This window comes from Rhododendron vialii, chromosome 9a, assembly GCF_030253575.1.
Source record: "Rhododendron vialii isolate Sample 1 chromosome 9a, ASM3025357v1".
NCBI classification, from domain to species: domain Eukaryota; kingdom Viridiplantae; phylum Streptophyta; class Magnoliopsida; order Ericales; family Ericaceae; genus Rhododendron; species Rhododendron vialii.
This window is the reverse complement of record NC_080565.1, coordinates 38,816,232-38,833,202: the sequence shown is the minus strand read 5'-3', so window position 1 is coordinate 38,833,202 and position 16,971 is coordinate 38,816,232. Positions and strand designations below refer to the sequence as shown.

Genomic DNA, 16,971 nt, shown 5'->3' with positions numbered 1-16,971 from the left:
GCGCATAAAAATCTGAACCCTCCATTGCTTGGATTAAGATCCGAACCGTCAATTACCGAGATGAACGGCCTGATCAGTCGCTCAACACTGCTGCCAAGCACCCCCGCTTGGCAACATCCCCGTGTACCATCCGACTGTTAATTCTAACTGATTGGGTTTGTCTGTTTTTTTGTCAAAAGCAAAGAGTTGTATTCATGAAAAGTCTTCAGGCAATATAGATATTTTCTAGAGGTGGTAAATAGGCGAGTCTTGGCAGATTTAGAAGAATTGAAACAAATTGCGGGTCAAATATGGGTCAAATAGTAAACGGTTTGAAACATGTCGGGTCAAATATAGTCCAAGTCAAACCCAAACCCGCCCGGACCCGACTCGTTTCCCTTCATTTTCTCCCATTTTCAAATACTTCCTTTGTCCCAATTTAAATACTCCCTACGGTTTTCAATGCATTTCCGTTTCCCTTCCTTTTCTCCCATTTTCAAACTCTCACTTTGTCTCAATTTAAATACTCCCTACGTTTTCAATGCATTTTCAAACTCGAAAAAAAATACTCCTACATATTATTTTAAAAAATTTCTTACGTTAGTACTTTAATTTGGTGTAAGAAAATAAAAATAATAATATGTAAAAACATTGGAAGGAAAAAAAAAAAAAAAAAGGACACTCCGGGAGAAGTATGTGTCCGGAGAGTGTCGGTGTCTGAAAAGTATCTGACACTAGTATGTAAGCTCTGATGAAGTGTCCGTACTTCATATGGGAACCAATTCACCAGAAATATAGCAGAAACAAATTCTTCAACCCCTGCTCTAGCACACCATCCTTTTCAATTACATTTGTATTTAGATCACCGACTTCAACTTGATTTCTAGATCAAATTTGGAATACGAAATTCAATTGAACCACACCATCCTTTTTTAGATCAAATTCAATTGAAGTTAACGAAATTCAAGTCAATTTCAGATGCATTTGGCAATACAACTCAGAATATGTAGAGAGAGAGAGAGAGAGAGAGAGAGAGAGAGAGAGGGATATGAGGGGGACCAGGATAAAGTACAGTGAGGAGTGAGAAAGGTGTGTTGAGGAGAGACGAGCCAAGGCAATCATTTCCCCATGGTTTCTTCCATTTAAAGAACGAATTTTCGATTACGAGCAGTTATAAAAAGGGGCCAAGTACAATCCATATTGAATCTATTTTCAATTCACTTAAGTCCATATAAATATGAGTTGATATGGGTTCAACCCATTATATAATATGGGTAAGTTGAGTTGAATTATAAATGGACGGGTTTAAAAAAATGAGTTGAGATTATCACCTCTAATATTTTCATTCGAAAGCAAAGGCTGAGAAACTATGACACATCCATGAAGCGAATGATAAACAAATTACATCAGAAACCATAAGGCTGTTTGCGGATGATAGATTTGTTGAGGGAAAAGAAAGCAAAAGTGCTATACACAACTAACACAACGGTTGTGCAAGTAGCATTTTTGAAAAGAAAATGGGATTCATTTCATCACATAACGGGAAAGATGATGCAGTGAAATTCCTTAATATTGCATTACCTACTCCCATCAAAATAAAAAAGCAAGACTTTACTAAACAGGAAAGAAAAGCCGTTTCTTCTTTTCCCTTGACGAATTACTTCACAAATCCAACTTCCATATACACCCGAAAACTAATTCCATACCAAAAAAAAAAAAAAGACGGAGCGGTCTAGGTCTTACTTTAGAAGTCATGGAAGAGCATGATAGCATCGTCGAGCTTCATAAGGGAAGATTCTAACACAATCCTGATTTTTCTCAGTCGCGCGGATTTTTTCTGCAAGTCACCGACAAGGATCTGGTGTGGGTACAATACAAGGCATCCAAACTTATTAGGACATACAAACCCAGCGCAACAGCAAAAAACGGTTGCAACGAAATCAATAAGCATGATCGTGTAGACATGGATGTCTTAAAATCCAGAGAGAACCCTATAATACAGATGATGGACAAAAATTCGCTTCATATAGTTGACCTCACCGGTCTCAAAAACCACTTTAGGCCGAGTCAAATTGTCACTAACAATTAACACAAACATATTACACCGAATCATCATCAAAAATTCGCTTCATATAGTTGACCTCACCGGTCTCAAAAACCACTTTAGGCCGAGTCAAATTGTCACTAACAATTAACACAAACATATTACACCGAATCATCATCTTTTTCTTTTTTTATATATATTTGAAACGGCAAAAGATTTCTTAAGAAACTTGGCAATGGGTACATCAAGTCGGGGGAAGGGGGAGGGGAATCATCATTTATTACATTTACCCCAGTTGGACTCAGATTCTGATTGTGGATAGAAAATTCTGTGTTCTGGAACCCCAATTTTATGGAATAAAGATTCAAATTCATCTGTTACAATAAGACAGCTTTTTAACTGAAGTGGCAGCTGGTGCTTACATGTCCCCAGGAAAGGCCACCATGGCGTCAAACAATATATGGAAGCTAACTTGGCAGTGATACGGGACAGAGAGCGTGAATGAACCGACCAAAGAAAAGAAAGAGATGAAGTAAAAGGAAAACCTAGGTATCACAATATTCTCAACTCAATCATGATTCTCAATATCCAAATAACAAAATTAAACCCAGATCTATTCTAAATCACTTATCACCCAACCAAATTCTCTTCGTTCCACATCAGGAAGTGATTTGAAATTTTAGTGTCCCATTATCTATCTTTGTGTGTTCAAAAAATATTGATGCTATCCTGAGAGTTGATACCTAGTTCAGGTGGGGTCTTGTCTTCCTAATAGGAAATGGATGGGTGCAAAGAGGAGGAACCAACAATTAGGTATCAGTGAATTAATCAAGAACCATTTTAGTCCCACCTCTCCACATGAAATCCCTTTAAACGTATGAAGCCAAACGTCCCACACTATTCACGAAATAGAATGAGACTGGAACAATTGAACAAATAAACTGACAACTGATAAGAGAATAGGGTCAGAACAAACAGTTGAGAGTAAAAGTAGCTATCAGCATGATACAAACCTCTTTTCCTTGCTCTTGCTCTACAGCATTTCGTATTCTCAAATTTAAGGCAGCGTGGTACATCTCATCTAATGCATGTCCCCAAAGAGATTGCTTATTAACTTTCCACAAAAAGAATTGTGTCTGTCTACTTCCAGTTGCTACTATTTTCTGCAAGGAAAACAAGAAATCGTCACAATCCGGAAAAAAAGAAGCTCTGAAGTACTGATTTGTAGTTTAGGAAACGCAGATGAAATCATCAGGAGATCAGTAGTAGTTCCATAATCAGTGCAAATGTTTCTATAACAAGATAAAACCCAGATACAAAACAACAAAAAGAATAGACATCACACCGTTATCTGACAAGACAATCTTCCCCTTGGAACTTCTTTTTTACTTCATCTAGGTAAAGCAAAGTACCTACATTCCCATACCCACCAAACAAAAGAAACTCAATGAACTTCGGAAATAAAATTTACCTCCAAATGTAAATAATCATCTTTCCAGAGCTTAAACAGAATTTTTGCTGTATTTTTCTTTTCAACAAAAGTGGTATCTGAAATCTGCAAAAGAACAATTACAGGGCAAATGAATCACCTAGTCTCTTCCTCCATAACTCATTCCACCCATTCACACACTTTGCTTCACAAACCCATGGCATAAAAAGTTGACTGGGTAAGGCAGTACTATTTTGCTCAACTACATGTGTGTACGAGTTTAAAAAATCAACAATCACATTCAGCAAATCTATAGCATATGCCCATTGTAAATTTCTGATCTGATAGTCATATACACAAACAGATGCATTCACATCCGAAATTATTGGATTGCCTAGACTCTAATAAATATATTTATCACATTTCTGACCTTATCCGTCTCGAGAAGATGACCAGCCTTTGATAGTAGCCTGAACATCCTATAAGCTTCCCTGCCGTATCTCTTCAACACAATTGATTCCACCTGTGACACAGGATGTGTGGTAAGGCTTCTCCTTGAGATAGATCAGATTAAGTACTAAGTGAAAAAAACACAAATGATAAAACCTCCTCATTTTGAGCTAGTTCAATTATGTGCTTCAGATCTGTACAAGAAAAAAAGAAGTGCATTAGTTCTAAAAAATACAGAATATTTGATCTGCTATAACATGGGTAGGTAAAATGAAACTCAGACCCATACTTATATTTTCAAGGAGAATAAGCTGGGGTGAAAAGAACAACAGAAGGTTACCAATGCTATATGTTTCATCTAGGCTTATTGAAGGAAGATGACAACCCAATTCTATGAGGGCAACTCTCACGTGTTCTAACGTCATTGTACGACCATCTTCACTCTTCATGACCTCTTCAAAAATACTATTCACAGACAGAGGAACTGAAAATCACAGCATTATGGAGACAAGTAAGCAAGAAAGCATATATGGTGGCCGGATGGGACAAGAGAATGCCAAAGGAAAAAAAAAAAGTATCACTGCTACACCTTTCCAATCCCCATAACAAAGAAATAAAAGAAGTATAGCAGTAAAAGTGGCTGCATACATAAAAAGAAAAAGAAACCACTACTCATAATATCCACTCCCATAACATTGGACAAAAAGCATACGCTGATGCAAGCTAGATTAAAGCAAATCAAAAGCATCCATTTGTAATGAGAATTTCTCATTATCATCGTATACTCAGCTTGCCAAAAGTGATGTTTCCAGATAAAAACCAAGGAATTTTCCATTTTGACACATCAAGAGAATAAGTACTTCTTAAGAGGGGTGAGAGAGAGAAAATTCAAAGAGAGAGACAGTTCACCAGATTTTTCTATTTTCGCTTTCGTGTCTGAACGTTTAGTTGCCTCCAAAATTGCATTCAGAACAATGGCTGCCCCATCATCAAACCGTGTTCTTACATTTGCAATGCAAGCCTACACAGAACATGGAAAACCACACATTTCATTCACTGCATAAGTTCCTAGATATAAAGCTTTTTCATAAAGACAACGTACCAGGACAGTAAACAAAAAATAAATTACTTTAGAGTAGTAAAGAAGGAAGAGGTCATAATGTTCAACCAATTTGACAAACAGTAATCTTCTCATTCTAAACCTTTCATTTTCCTTGATCCTACATTCCTACTTTCCGTGGTTTTGATGATAACTAGCAGGGCTGAGTTATGCCCAAAAGAGAACAAATTGACTAGCGAGTTTCAACTAACTTATTTCGTTAACAACAATATTAAAAAGAAGCATATAACTCCAAATTATCAAATTTTCTTCAAACCAAAAGTCTCAGAAGGTCATAGAATTGTCAGGACAAGGGTCATAGAATTGTCAGGACAAGGGCATGCAAACATCTGCTCAAAGAGCCTCAACCTCAATATGGTGGTTAATACTCCTTTGATTGTTAAGATGGGACCCAAAGCATCTGCATGGCAATGGATTTCCACTACGGTTGAAGAACTAGAAACATAGTGTTAAAATTATCTATCGCTTAGATTAACATAATAACTACTGGAATACCCCAACCTTATTCCTAAGGCATCTCACAAATTCTTCAAAATTAGCACGCCAAAGAATTTCTTTCTTTCTCTTCTTAGTCCCGGCTTCTGTATCCAACTTGGAATCAATATGCTTGCGCTGCAAAAATAGGAAATTGAAAATCATTGCACAATTCGTAGTTCAACCAGGCAAATTGAATAAAACTGTCACACCAACCTTCTCCCCAACGGCCACGCTAGGGAGTTTTTCCTCACTCTCTTGTTCATTATCATCAGTCTCAGCATACGTTTCCACTAAAAATCTTAAAGCCTCCATAGGGGCTGCTGCTGCTAAAGCATGTTGCTCCATGGTCAATTCCTCAGTCACCTGTATAATCATTCAAACTCAAACTCAAAACTTAAATATTTGAAATTCGTATCCAACAACATGCACAAGAAACAATCACGTAAGTCGTGGACAAGCTTCAAACTTGAGGAGGTGTTCTGTCATTCAAGCGCACCCTCCTAGGAGGTTCCTATCTCACACAATAAGAGAGTGGCATGATAGCGTCAGCAGTGTTACAACTATCTTATCATATGACCTTATGGAATTGGAGTTCAGCAGTTCGCATTAAACTAAGGTGATCGCCAAATGCAGCATCAACATTTCAAACAAATACGCAACAGAGATGCTACAGAAAATTGTATTTCTTGATCAATCAATCAAACCTTGAATCCTTAGATTGTGAACAGCTTCCAATCATCCCATTGACACAGAATAACAAGCGTTTATATCTTGCGAAACTTAACAGAATCAAAAGTCACTGCCATTGGAACAGAAAAGATACCTTAGCAGACTTAGAACCTTTTTTCTTCACGCCAGTTTCTTCTTCAGGAGGGGCAAGGAATGGCTCATGCGCTGGACAGCGTTCCACATATCGGGCATGCACAAGTCTATTGAAAGAAATTTCCACAGCATCCTTAGAAGAACAATTTCCTGGGAAAAGATACAGAGTTAGGTGAATATATGACGAAAAAATGAATCCCTGGATCTCCATGTCAAGACCTGCCTCATTTATACTTGTACTCGTTTATTTTTCTACACCTTTCAGATTGCATGCATCAGAGGACTAATCTTTGCTTAACTTAAGCACAACACACACACACACAAAAAGAAGAAGAAGAAGAAGAAGAAGAAGATTCATATTAGCCTATATTTAGCCTAAGTACAGTTTTTCTCTCCCCCTCCATTGTTGGAAACAAATGACGATAGAAACTCAAATGAATCACAAGGGCTCCCAAGCTGACCGTTGCTTAGTGAACCCCATTCCCAATACTGCAAAGCTTTCTATGCTGAAAGAAGAGTTAATGGACATAAAGATAGACAAGGGACTCGCCTTCTCTTTCATTTGATGTGTCCTTATGCCTATCCAAAATCTGATTAAGTGAAAGCCTACCATGCATGAGTAAGCCTTCAAGGATTTGTAGGCACTGCAAAAAAATAATAATAATAATTGTCATCAATCAATAAGTGCACTCATTTTAATTCCAAACCCAACAAGCCAAAAACTAAAGAACAAAATATAAAGATCGAAATAACTCACTTCTTTACCAAATTCTTGAGACACAATTTCCAAAAATTTAGGAAACCTCATATGGTGGATTATGTTGTCAAACAACGCCATGTACTGAGTTACAACCTTAGGTGCCGCTCCAAAGCCGCCTACATTTACCAACATCAGTAACTACCATTGTGAGATCCATTGAGAAATCAACCAAACCAACAAACAAGCAATGTGAGGAAAGAAAAAAAAAAAGGAGAAACGAAACAAAGATCACTAGACACGTAGATTTTTACTCGTTCACATCAGTTCCCACTACGTATCGAATGAAGAACAGAGTACAAGTTACACCAGCCGGTTATATATAATACTTATATACCAGGGTTTACATCACCAGTAACCCCGAATAGTCAGTGCAGCGCAACTTGTACCGAATCCGGCTTCACAAGCGTAACAAGATCACCTGTACCAATAATGTCCGGGTGCCAAGAAAACAACGGACAAAGAAACTAACATGAAATAGTAAACTACGATAAATCGAAAAACCAGTTCCCTTAGGCTCTTTGAAATCCAAAACCCAAATAGCAGATTTTTCCCCCCTCCAGTTTTCCTCAACATCTGTGTAGGGAACAAAGACAATGAAAATTCGGAAGCATAGACTGTGAACGTAAAAAAAGGGTACCCTGTTGTTCGATTGCAAAGGCTTGGACGCAATTATGTTGGATTAAAACAAGCAGGCAGTTTGTGACTTGAAGCTTGTTGAGCTCTGTGTATAGTACGATGCTTCCAAGGGGCAGGGTTCCTCTGCGGAGAAGACACTCACACACTTTCTGTCCACAACAAAATCAAAAATTGATGATGACAAATTATAAAAAACGTAGCCATTTTAGGGTTCTAACATAGGTAAAGTTACTGAAATATGTAGACTTCAAAATCTCTCTGTTAGGGTTTCTAGAGAGAGAGAGAGAGAGGGAGAGAGATCAATACAGCTACGAGATCGCCAAAGTAAGAGGAGATGAGGTAAACGGCGAGCTTGATGCCGTGCTGAGACACCATTGTTCTTCTGCGATTTTCGTGTTTCTGTGTGGAGGGAGGCTTGCAGAGAGAGAGGATCGGCGGGAAGGAGAGAGAGGGCGAGTGATGGAAACTGGGTTAGGCCGGGTATAACCTATTATAGGGCAATGTTCAGGCAAGTTGGGTCCATAGCTCAGTGGTAGAGCATTTGACTGCAGATCAAGAGGTCACCGGTTCGAACCCGGTTGGGCCCTTTTTCAGTTTTTTTCTGCCTTCTTGTATAATTCTCTCCTTTCAACTGACTTTTCTGTCTATGATTGTTTTGAAAGTTTCATTTTTTCTTGTTTTGCAGTCATCTTGTATATTCTCACCTTAAATTGATTTGCTTTACTGTTTTCCTGGAAATATTTTTGTAAGATTTACTTTTTTTTTCCCCATAAATTCAGAATAAAAGTTGTTATGTGAGAATCATATTATTAATATGGTAGATAAAAAAAGAAAATTGATTTTGGCACTTCAAAAATTGATGCAAGTACTCTAAAATCATTGTAATTTCAAAGCCACTTTCTTTTATTTTTTTGGAGTGGCTCCATCAATTTTTGGAATATCAATATCATTTTCCTAAAAGAATTGAGAAGAACTTAGAATTACCAACACATTTGTGTAATAAATGGCTTTCACAGATATAAAGTGATTGACCATACCTTGCCAAAAGGCAATTACCTAAGCTAGGTTATACTGGAATAATAATGGTGGGAGTTATATTGACCATTAGAAGCTAATTAACAAGAGATACACCACCAACAGTCATACAAAACGAGCTGGTGAAGTCTATGATTTGACTGATAAAGTGTGGTATGTTGTGACCTGAGTCACAAAATAAGCGGCTGGGTACAAAAGCGCGATTGAAAACGTGAAAGCGTTTTTCAAATATTTTCAAAACAACTAAAAATTACGAGTGCAAGAAATGAAAGTGCGAGTATAAAACGAGAATTCAGAGCTCAAGCATAGGTATCCGAGCCCATCTTGCTATTAGTCTCCATTTTGATAAGAGGTGGGTGGGGTGATGAATATGATATATAATGCTTCGTGATGACTTACTGTATAACTTGGTATTAACCTTTTGAATCATGTGGTTAGACTAAAGGTTGACAAGCCAGCTAGTGTGAGTCATTATAGTTGGTATCAAAGCACCCTAATCTACATGGTGGGGCCTGCCTCTAGGGTCCGGTACGAACTTGATGATGTGTTGTACAGAGCTAAAAGGGACACTATGGCCACCAGAAAGAAAGATCCTGACACTGTGACTATTATTCCATTCAGAGACTATCCAAAAAGTGTCAATCTCCTATAGTTGGATACGGGTTAGGTTCCGTAACAAAATTTATATTTCAGGCTAGATTTTCCTAAAAAATTTGCGAAAATCCTATGTGTACCGACCATTTTTGGACCGAAACCGTACCGACGGCCGCGCGCGGCCGTCTCCGGCCACCGGACGGCCGATCCGAGCCGTCCAAAAATTTTAAAAAAAAAAACCGAGGGGCCCCACGCGGGAATTAACGTCATCCGATGTGTGTAGGGTGCTTGATCTAAACACCCTATTTTTCGTGTATATATATACACGAAAAATAGGGTGTTTAGATCAAGCACCCTACACACATCGGATGACGTTAATTCCCGCGTGGGGCCCCTCGGTTTTTTTTTTTAAAATTTTTGGACGGCTCGGATCGGCCGTCCGGTGGCCGGAGACGGCCGCGCGCGGCCGTCGGTACGGTTTCGGTCCAAAAATGGTCGGTACACCTAGCAGTACTCAAAAATTTGTCCATAACTCAAGGACTTTAGACAAGTTATTCCGCTAAATAAACTGTTAGTTGATGTATATGAGTAAAAATGATGTGTCAAAATCCTTTTGTGGGCTTTAGCCCGTTTAGTTTATTGCCTTAGGCTTGGATTATATGTCCAAATTCGCTCATGTATGTGTAAAAAAACTGGGAAAATGATGGTCAATGACATGTTTTGATAATTAATATCCGTCAATGGCATTTTCACCATTAATAAATGTTCATAACTTGTTATTGACGGATTTTTTAATTATCAAAACACGTCATGGGCCGTCATTTTTCCAAAAAAATTCATTGGTAGGCCCAAAGAAAAGATCCACACTAAGGGCTGGACAGAGATTTTGGTTTGGGCCGATGTCTATCGGAAGTTGAATTAAAACGGACCTAGAATGGGCTCGGATCTTCATAGCACCTCCGCTTTGTCTTCCACACAAAAACCCTTTTCCCAACACAGAGAGCTTCTTCTTCTTTCTCCATCGCCTCACTTCTTCCTCTTCGATACCTTCTTCCTTCATCCGAACAGTGAATCAGTCACCAGTTCCCTATCATTTGGCGAAAAGATGGTGAGCAAAAGACAGATATTAGCTCGGAAGCGATTCAAAGAAGCAAACCCAGAACTGTTCCCGAAGCCAGAGCCAACGCCCCCCAAAGACCCAAACAAGAAGAAGAAAAAGACGGACAAGTTCAAGCGCAAGAAATCAGACGGGAAAGAAACAGGGAAACCCAACAAAGGAAACTTTAGAAAGCACCCACTTAGAGTACCTGGGATGAAACCTGGTGAGAGCTGCTTCATATGTAAGGGCCAAGATCATATAGCTAAGCATTGCCCTGAGAAAGAACAGTGGGAAAAGCACAAGGTTGTGTTCTTTATTTGGTGATGGTGCTTTATTTATTTGGGTTTTGTTTGGCTTTCTCAAGTTGAATATTAGCTTTGTGCTTCCATATATTGCTAGAATGGGTCCGTGCTTATGTTAGAATGTGTTTGTGCTTCCATACATCATCTCATAAAATAGTCATTCCAAGCAGGGTTATAAATTGCGTTAGTGGGAACGTAGTGGTATCGGTGATATGGCCATACATCGGCCAGTATCGCCGATACATTGGTAAATAGTAATGGTACCGGAGGGCCAACACGTAACGGCCGATACTATACATAACATCTTTATTAAAAACCCTGATTCCACCTGACTATTTGGGAAGGAAATTGCAATACCATATCTCAAGTTAGTGTTGTAAGACAGATTGTGTAACAAACAGGTATCCCTTCAATCAATTGTTGCATTCATACGCCGGAAATGACCTCACATATGATTTGTAATCCAATCCCTTGCTTAATATGGCCAACCAAACAGGCCTCAAGATTAGTCTATTAAGTTATTAACTAAGTAACAGCGTATAAGTACTTGATTTTTTTGGTATCGTTATAGTTGACGATATTATTCTCATTTTCATCATCTTCTTTTTTTGAGGATTTAGTATTGGTGTGGAATCATATGATTATCTTGGTGTTTTGTGTTGATTTATTAATGTAGATATGTTTGCTATGTCGGCGACGTGGGCACAGTCTGAAGAATTGTCCTAACAAGGATGATGAAACCATGGATAAGAGATTGTGTTATAATTGTGGGGAAACTGGACATTCCCTTGATAAATGCCCACAACCTCTTCAAGAAGGTAATATTCTTAATCTGTTAGTTTATATTTTTGAACACGGTCGTCTTTAAGATTCTTAGGTTCCTTGTTCAGTTTATGTGTCCTTGTTTTTGTACAGTGTGCTAGATTGGCATATTAATATGACGAGTACATAGGTTAATGCAGTTGTTAACGTGTCCATCATTGTTCTTGTATTGTACCCTTACTTGTACTTCAATAGTTGTGTATCATGCTTAATGAGCTTTCTGCCCTTGGCTTTTAATTTGTATCAGACTTATAATTACACAGGCATGACTAAAACAAGGAGGCCCTTTTAACTGTAAACTTTGCAGACGAAGGGCTAGAAAGTACTATTTGAATCTGATAAGGTATTGGAATAGGTTATGACTTATGATAACGTACATAGGATAGGAGTTAAGCTGGTATAGTCTTTCTCAAATTTCGGAATGGTGAGTTTTGTTGTCTTTGGACGTAATATTGGTAAATAAGCAAATAAAAGAAGTCTTTTGACATAATAAAATTGCCCCTTTATTTCGGTTGCTTCCTGTGATTTGTCTTTTCATGTGTCATAGCTGATCTCTTTGGTAACGCAGGGGGAACAAAGTTTGCAAGTTGCTTCATTTGTAACGAACGTGGGCACTTAAGTAAGAATTGCCCTGAAAATACTCATGGGATCTATCCAAAGGTACAAAACAGTCAACCATCTTATCAAAAATAAAAGTTTGCTATCTTGATTTTTTGTTGTTAGTTTAGAGACCGCTTTATTCTAAGTTATTGTGTAAGATATAAATGCCCCTTCTTTAATGTTTTCAGCCATCACCAGCACATAGATTCCATGAACTTTTCTTAGCTCTTTCATTATCTGTCTGACGTCTTTCAAATGCTCTTCCCTGTAGGGTGGGTCTTGTAAGATTTGCATTGGCGTAACTCATTTAGCCAAAGATTGTCCTCATAAAGGGAATAGAGGTTCTAATGCTGCCAGTGGAGGTGGCATAACATGTAAGTAATTTCTCTCTTCTTCTTTTTATTGCGAGTAATCTCAATATTGCACGGTAATTGGATTTCGTATTTTTGTTGCCCAATTGCATTTTAAAGAATATTTGTTGTTGACCAATGTTTATAGTTTCAATTCAGTTTTAGAATAACCAGGTTCTTGGGTCAAAAAGTTTGCAGAAGTCAAAACCATGAAAATCAGTAATGTGAATGCGAGTTTTGCTGAGAACGTAAGAATGACTACAAATGGTACCCAATTACTCATTCTATGCCTCCACTAAGTAACTTAGCTAATAAACTTAAAAGCACTATTGAACTTTCCTATCCAAAGAACTAGCCTGCTGAAACTATTAGACAGGTTTGGTGCAGCTAGTACTCAACTATTAACTGAGATTTTGGTATTAAAAATGTCTCCATGGGTACCCGTGGGCCCTGTTTCTCTGTCCACTCTCTGTCTGCTTATCAGATGTAATATTTATGCTCTGGTCATTTGATGTTAATTTTTTTAGAAAATGAGTGCATCCTCTCCAGTTATCCTATCAATATCCCCGTTCTCAGTTTCTCAAGATTACCCGGCAGAGGATGATAACATACTTAATTCATATCATCAGAATGCATGAGCAACTGCTCGGTTTCTGAAGCCAACCATTTTAAGATTTGATTAGGTTTGAACGAGCATTTGATCTACTCAATATGACATTATTTTTGTTGGCGATAAATGAACACATGCAAAATGCACATGAGCTGGGAAATGCTTGGCCCATGCTGGAGTTTTGAACCCTCGGTTGGTTTAGAAATCGGGGACCCTCTGTTGGTTTAGAAATTGGGGAAACCTTTACCTTGAGCTCATAATACTTGTTATACGGGACATTTTATTTCCATGTTCCATATGCCCTTTTAAAGTTAATTCAGAACTTTATTGTAATGTGGGAGAAAACTCTTGCTTTCTTATGCTTGATGTTAGTATCTCTCATTTGTCCTATTTCAGCAGATGAAGGAATGCAAAGAGGAAAGGTGACCAAGTTTATAAGCGGGGATGATCTTGATGATGATTTTCTGATGGGGGAGGCAGATGGTAGCAAAACCAAGCCTTCCGAATCAAAAGGTGATCCTGCTTCTGATTTTAAGACAAATAATGTAAAAGCGAAGAAGAAACAGGGTCCCAAAGTCGTCAATTTTGTTGGTTGATCAGTCGGATGGCGGGATGATACACATCTATAGGTTTGTATTTACTTTGAGAGAGATAGAGAGAGGTACCAAAGCTCAAACACATGACACCACAAGGGTGCCACACTGCCACCACAACAGAATTCAGAGCTACGGATATAGATTTGTGTTTACTGATGAGTGATGACCTACATTTGCAATGTTCCATATGTATCTGATCTTTCTTATTGAGGTTTTTTTTTTTTTTTTTTAAAGTTGTATTTATCTGTTGGATGCTGTATTCAACTTCCGTGATCATGCGGTTCTGTGGGAAATAAATACTATTTCTAGTTTCGTAAATTTTTAATGGTATGGTGGGTCATATGTAATCGCATTTCTTCGATGACGCTGACTCCATGTTGGCACAATTCAACTAATAAATAGCCATACGTCTGCAACGAACACTGTTATGGAAATGTTGCAATTCTTAAGTTGAATAACGGAGTACTTCATTCGGTGTTGCAAAAATGAATGGTGATCATATATGGGATAAAGAGCGCTCATGCAAACATGCTGCAGCCATGCCCAGCTTGATAATGTGGTACACTAACACTAGTGTAAGGTTGTGGACGTGATCAATGCCTAAGAGCATCCATATTGTAATAAGCAAATTGGTATGGATAAACAAACTTAACAACAATACTAAAAAAACACCTCACATTGTAATAAGCAAAGTTACAAGTCTTTTAGCAAATAATCAAATTTCATTCATTTCATAACCAAACTTAACAACTTTTACTAATAACCAAAACTCAATAATCAAACCCAATAACCAAACTCAAAACTAAAAAATTAAAAAACACCCCACATTAGAATCGTCTCATTGAGACGAATAATTTGGTCTGGTCCGGTGCGTGATTAAAACTCGTTTGCAATTGGACATAGGTGCATTACGTATTGTGGGGTTTTTTTTTTATAGGGATGCAAAAATAACTAATGTGCAGGTAAAGTTTGTTAAATTTGATTATGAACTAAATGGATAATCAAATGCTGATGTGACACATTTTGAGTATTGAATTTTATTATTCCCATTGCGGATGCTCTAAAGGGGTAAGACAACTCGCAACCCTTGTTTCCTCCCTCGAAAATCTCTTTCTTCTCCGCATTTTTCTCTTCTCCTAAAAATGGCTTAACTGATCTCTCTTGTCTTCCTACATTCAAGGATCCATCGTCTTCCCCATAGTCCCACCATCTCTCTCTTTCTCCTCTTTCTTCTTTCTCATTTTTCAGAGCTGTCACACTTGAGAAGCCACCATGGTACCTCTCTCTCTCTCTCTCTCTCAATTTCTTCAATTCTATGGTTCAAGATTTATTAAGATCTAACATTCGTGCTGTAATAAAAAAGTTACATAAGATGGCAGCATGCATATTCTTTTTCTTAGGATGACTTTTACCGATCAATAAAGGGTCTCATTCTATGGAATGATAACTTTAATTAATGGACGTATCTCTCTATACATAACGAAAATAAAACTAAAATCTGACTTGAACGATCCTTATTACGACCCAAATTGAGAATATGAATAGAGTTTCTTTGATAACTCGATATTCATCCCGACGACAGACTAAATGAGTAGGGATTACGTAAAACTTTCATACAAGATCTTTCATGCGAAGCTTCAACAACCAGCGAAAGACCGCCTTAACAATGTTGTTGTTTTGGGTGCTAGGCGAATGCGGCATCTGGAATGGCGGTGGAAGACGAGTGTAAGCTGAAGTTTCTGGAGCTGAAAACGAAGAGGAACCACCGTTTCATCATCTTCAAGATTGAGGGCCAAGAAGTTGTCGTGGAAAAGCTCGGTGGCCCCGACGAAAACTACGACGACTTCACTGCCTCTCTCCCTGCCGATGAGTGCCGCTACGCTGTCTTTGATTTCGATTTCATCACAGATGAGAATTGCCAGAAGAGCAAGATTTTCTTCATTGCATGGTAATGTGCATTAACACCATTTAATTGGTTGATATTTCATTACAGCTTTATTAATTAGTTGATATTTTATTGTTATTTTTATTTTTTTTAAACTTATTCAGTTTTTCTTATCCTCATATGGGTTAGAGTTATCTCAACTCTATGGGATGTAGTGATTAATTAGTGTTACGCTGTTCCAAGTTCGTATTGCGCAATCAAACTTGGGATCGATGAAGGAGTCCTAGGAATCAAAAAGTGCTTAGCGAATTGCATGCTACATTGCTATTGACCTGGGGTTTAGCCCAAAGGTCATGTAGCGCTCTTTTGGAGCGTGAGATTTCAAGTTTGACTTCTATAAATATGAGGTTGACTTTTATAGTAATCTAACAAATGCTAACATAGTAACATCCTATCGTTTTGCGAAAAACAAAAAAGGATTGCACGCTACTAAGGACTAACTTAGCTTTGCCAATGATTTGATTATAAGGTCACCGGACACATCAAAGGTGAGAATGAAGATGGTGTATGCCAGCTCCAAGGACAGATTCAAGAGAGAACTGGATGGAATCCAAGTTGAATTGCAAGCAACCGATCCCAGTGAGATGAGCATGGACATTATTAAAGCCCGAGCCTTCTGAATTATTAATTCAAATCTGAGTCGTCCATTCGAGATGAAATTTGAGCCGTCCATTATCGAGCATGGACGGCCCGGATGGGGGCAACACCCTAAGGGACAGCATCGGTCACCGGGTTCATTTTAATGGGAGTAGCTCTACTATGTTTGTGTTTTTTTTTTGGTTACCTTTGGTCAATACTGCGCAACTGCTCTGCTTCGATCACTAATGTAATATGAGTACATTATGCATGTTTTTAAACCTCTTTCCACTTTTTAAATTCATCTATAAATATTCCCAGTTCGCAATATTAAATTTGGTTAATATAATAAATCTGACTGAATTGAAGGGAAAAAGTACTTAAAACAAACAAACAGTATGTCGTATTCATTAACCCTTCGTTTTCAGCTATCAAAGAAAAATTAAAATGTGGGTTCACCATATTTGTTGGAAGCTTTTTTTCTATTTTGTTTTCTTTAAAAAAAAAAAGGAGTGATTTTGACGCTCCTCAAATTGATAATCGCACTCCCCTAAGAAGTGTGATTATCAATTTGGAGAGTGCTAAAATTAATTTCCAATTGGATTGCGGAAAAGTTCAAAAAATGGATCTTTCTAAAACCTTTTTGGCAAAAATTCATATTAAGGGGCATTTTTTTAATCTAATAATGAGGCAACCACCTACTCCTATTTCCCACCCAAGAAATC

At 37.9% G+C, this 16,971-nt stretch overlaps 2 protein-coding genes and 1 non-coding gene across 3 annotated transcripts; 2 read left to right on the top strand and 1 right to left on the bottom strand.

The window, feature by feature from the left end:
* Window positions 1-1,428: 1,428 nt before the first annotated feature.
* On the bottom strand, window positions 1,429-8,178 carry LOC131300234 (uncharacterized). Its single transcript, XM_058325952.1, has 14 exons — window positions 8,024-8,178; window positions 7,719-7,866; window positions 7,079-7,197; window positions 6,872-6,965; window positions 6,323-6,471; window positions 5,713-5,862; window positions 5,524-5,634; window positions 4,812-4,923; window positions 4,243-4,386; window positions 4,059-4,096; window positions 3,883-3,975; window positions 3,495-3,578; window positions 3,037-3,186; window positions 1,429-1,837 (listed from the first exon to the last, which is right to left on the bottom strand). The coding sequence occupies exons 1-14, from the start codon at window positions 8,090-8,092 to the stop codon at window positions 1,724-1,726; spliced, it is 1,575 nt and encodes a 524-aa protein (XP_058181935.1). The 5' UTR covers window positions 8,093-8,178; the 3' UTR covers window positions 1,429-1,723.
* A 54-nt stretch (window positions 8,179-8,232) lies between these two features.
* Window positions 8,233-8,304, top strand: TRNAC-GCA (transfer RNA cysteine (anticodon GCA)). Its single transcript has one exon. It is a non-coding gene; the product is annotated as a tRNA-Cys (tRNA).
* A 1,997-nt stretch (window positions 8,305-10,301) lies between these two features.
* LOC131299880 (uncharacterized) lies at window positions 10,302-16,527 on the top strand. Its single transcript, XM_058325453.1, has 8 exons — window positions 10,302-10,748; window positions 11,424-11,565; window positions 12,138-12,229; window positions 12,441-12,543; window positions 13,526-13,724; window positions 13,960-14,038; window positions 15,414-15,673; window positions 16,140-16,527. Exons 1-8 carry the CDS (start codon window positions 10,452-10,454, stop codon window positions 16,288-16,290), a joined length of 1,323 nt encoding a protein of 440 aa, XP_058181436.1. The 5' UTR covers window positions 10,302-10,451; the 3' UTR covers window positions 16,291-16,527.
* Window positions 16,528-16,971: the final 444 nt, after the last annotated feature.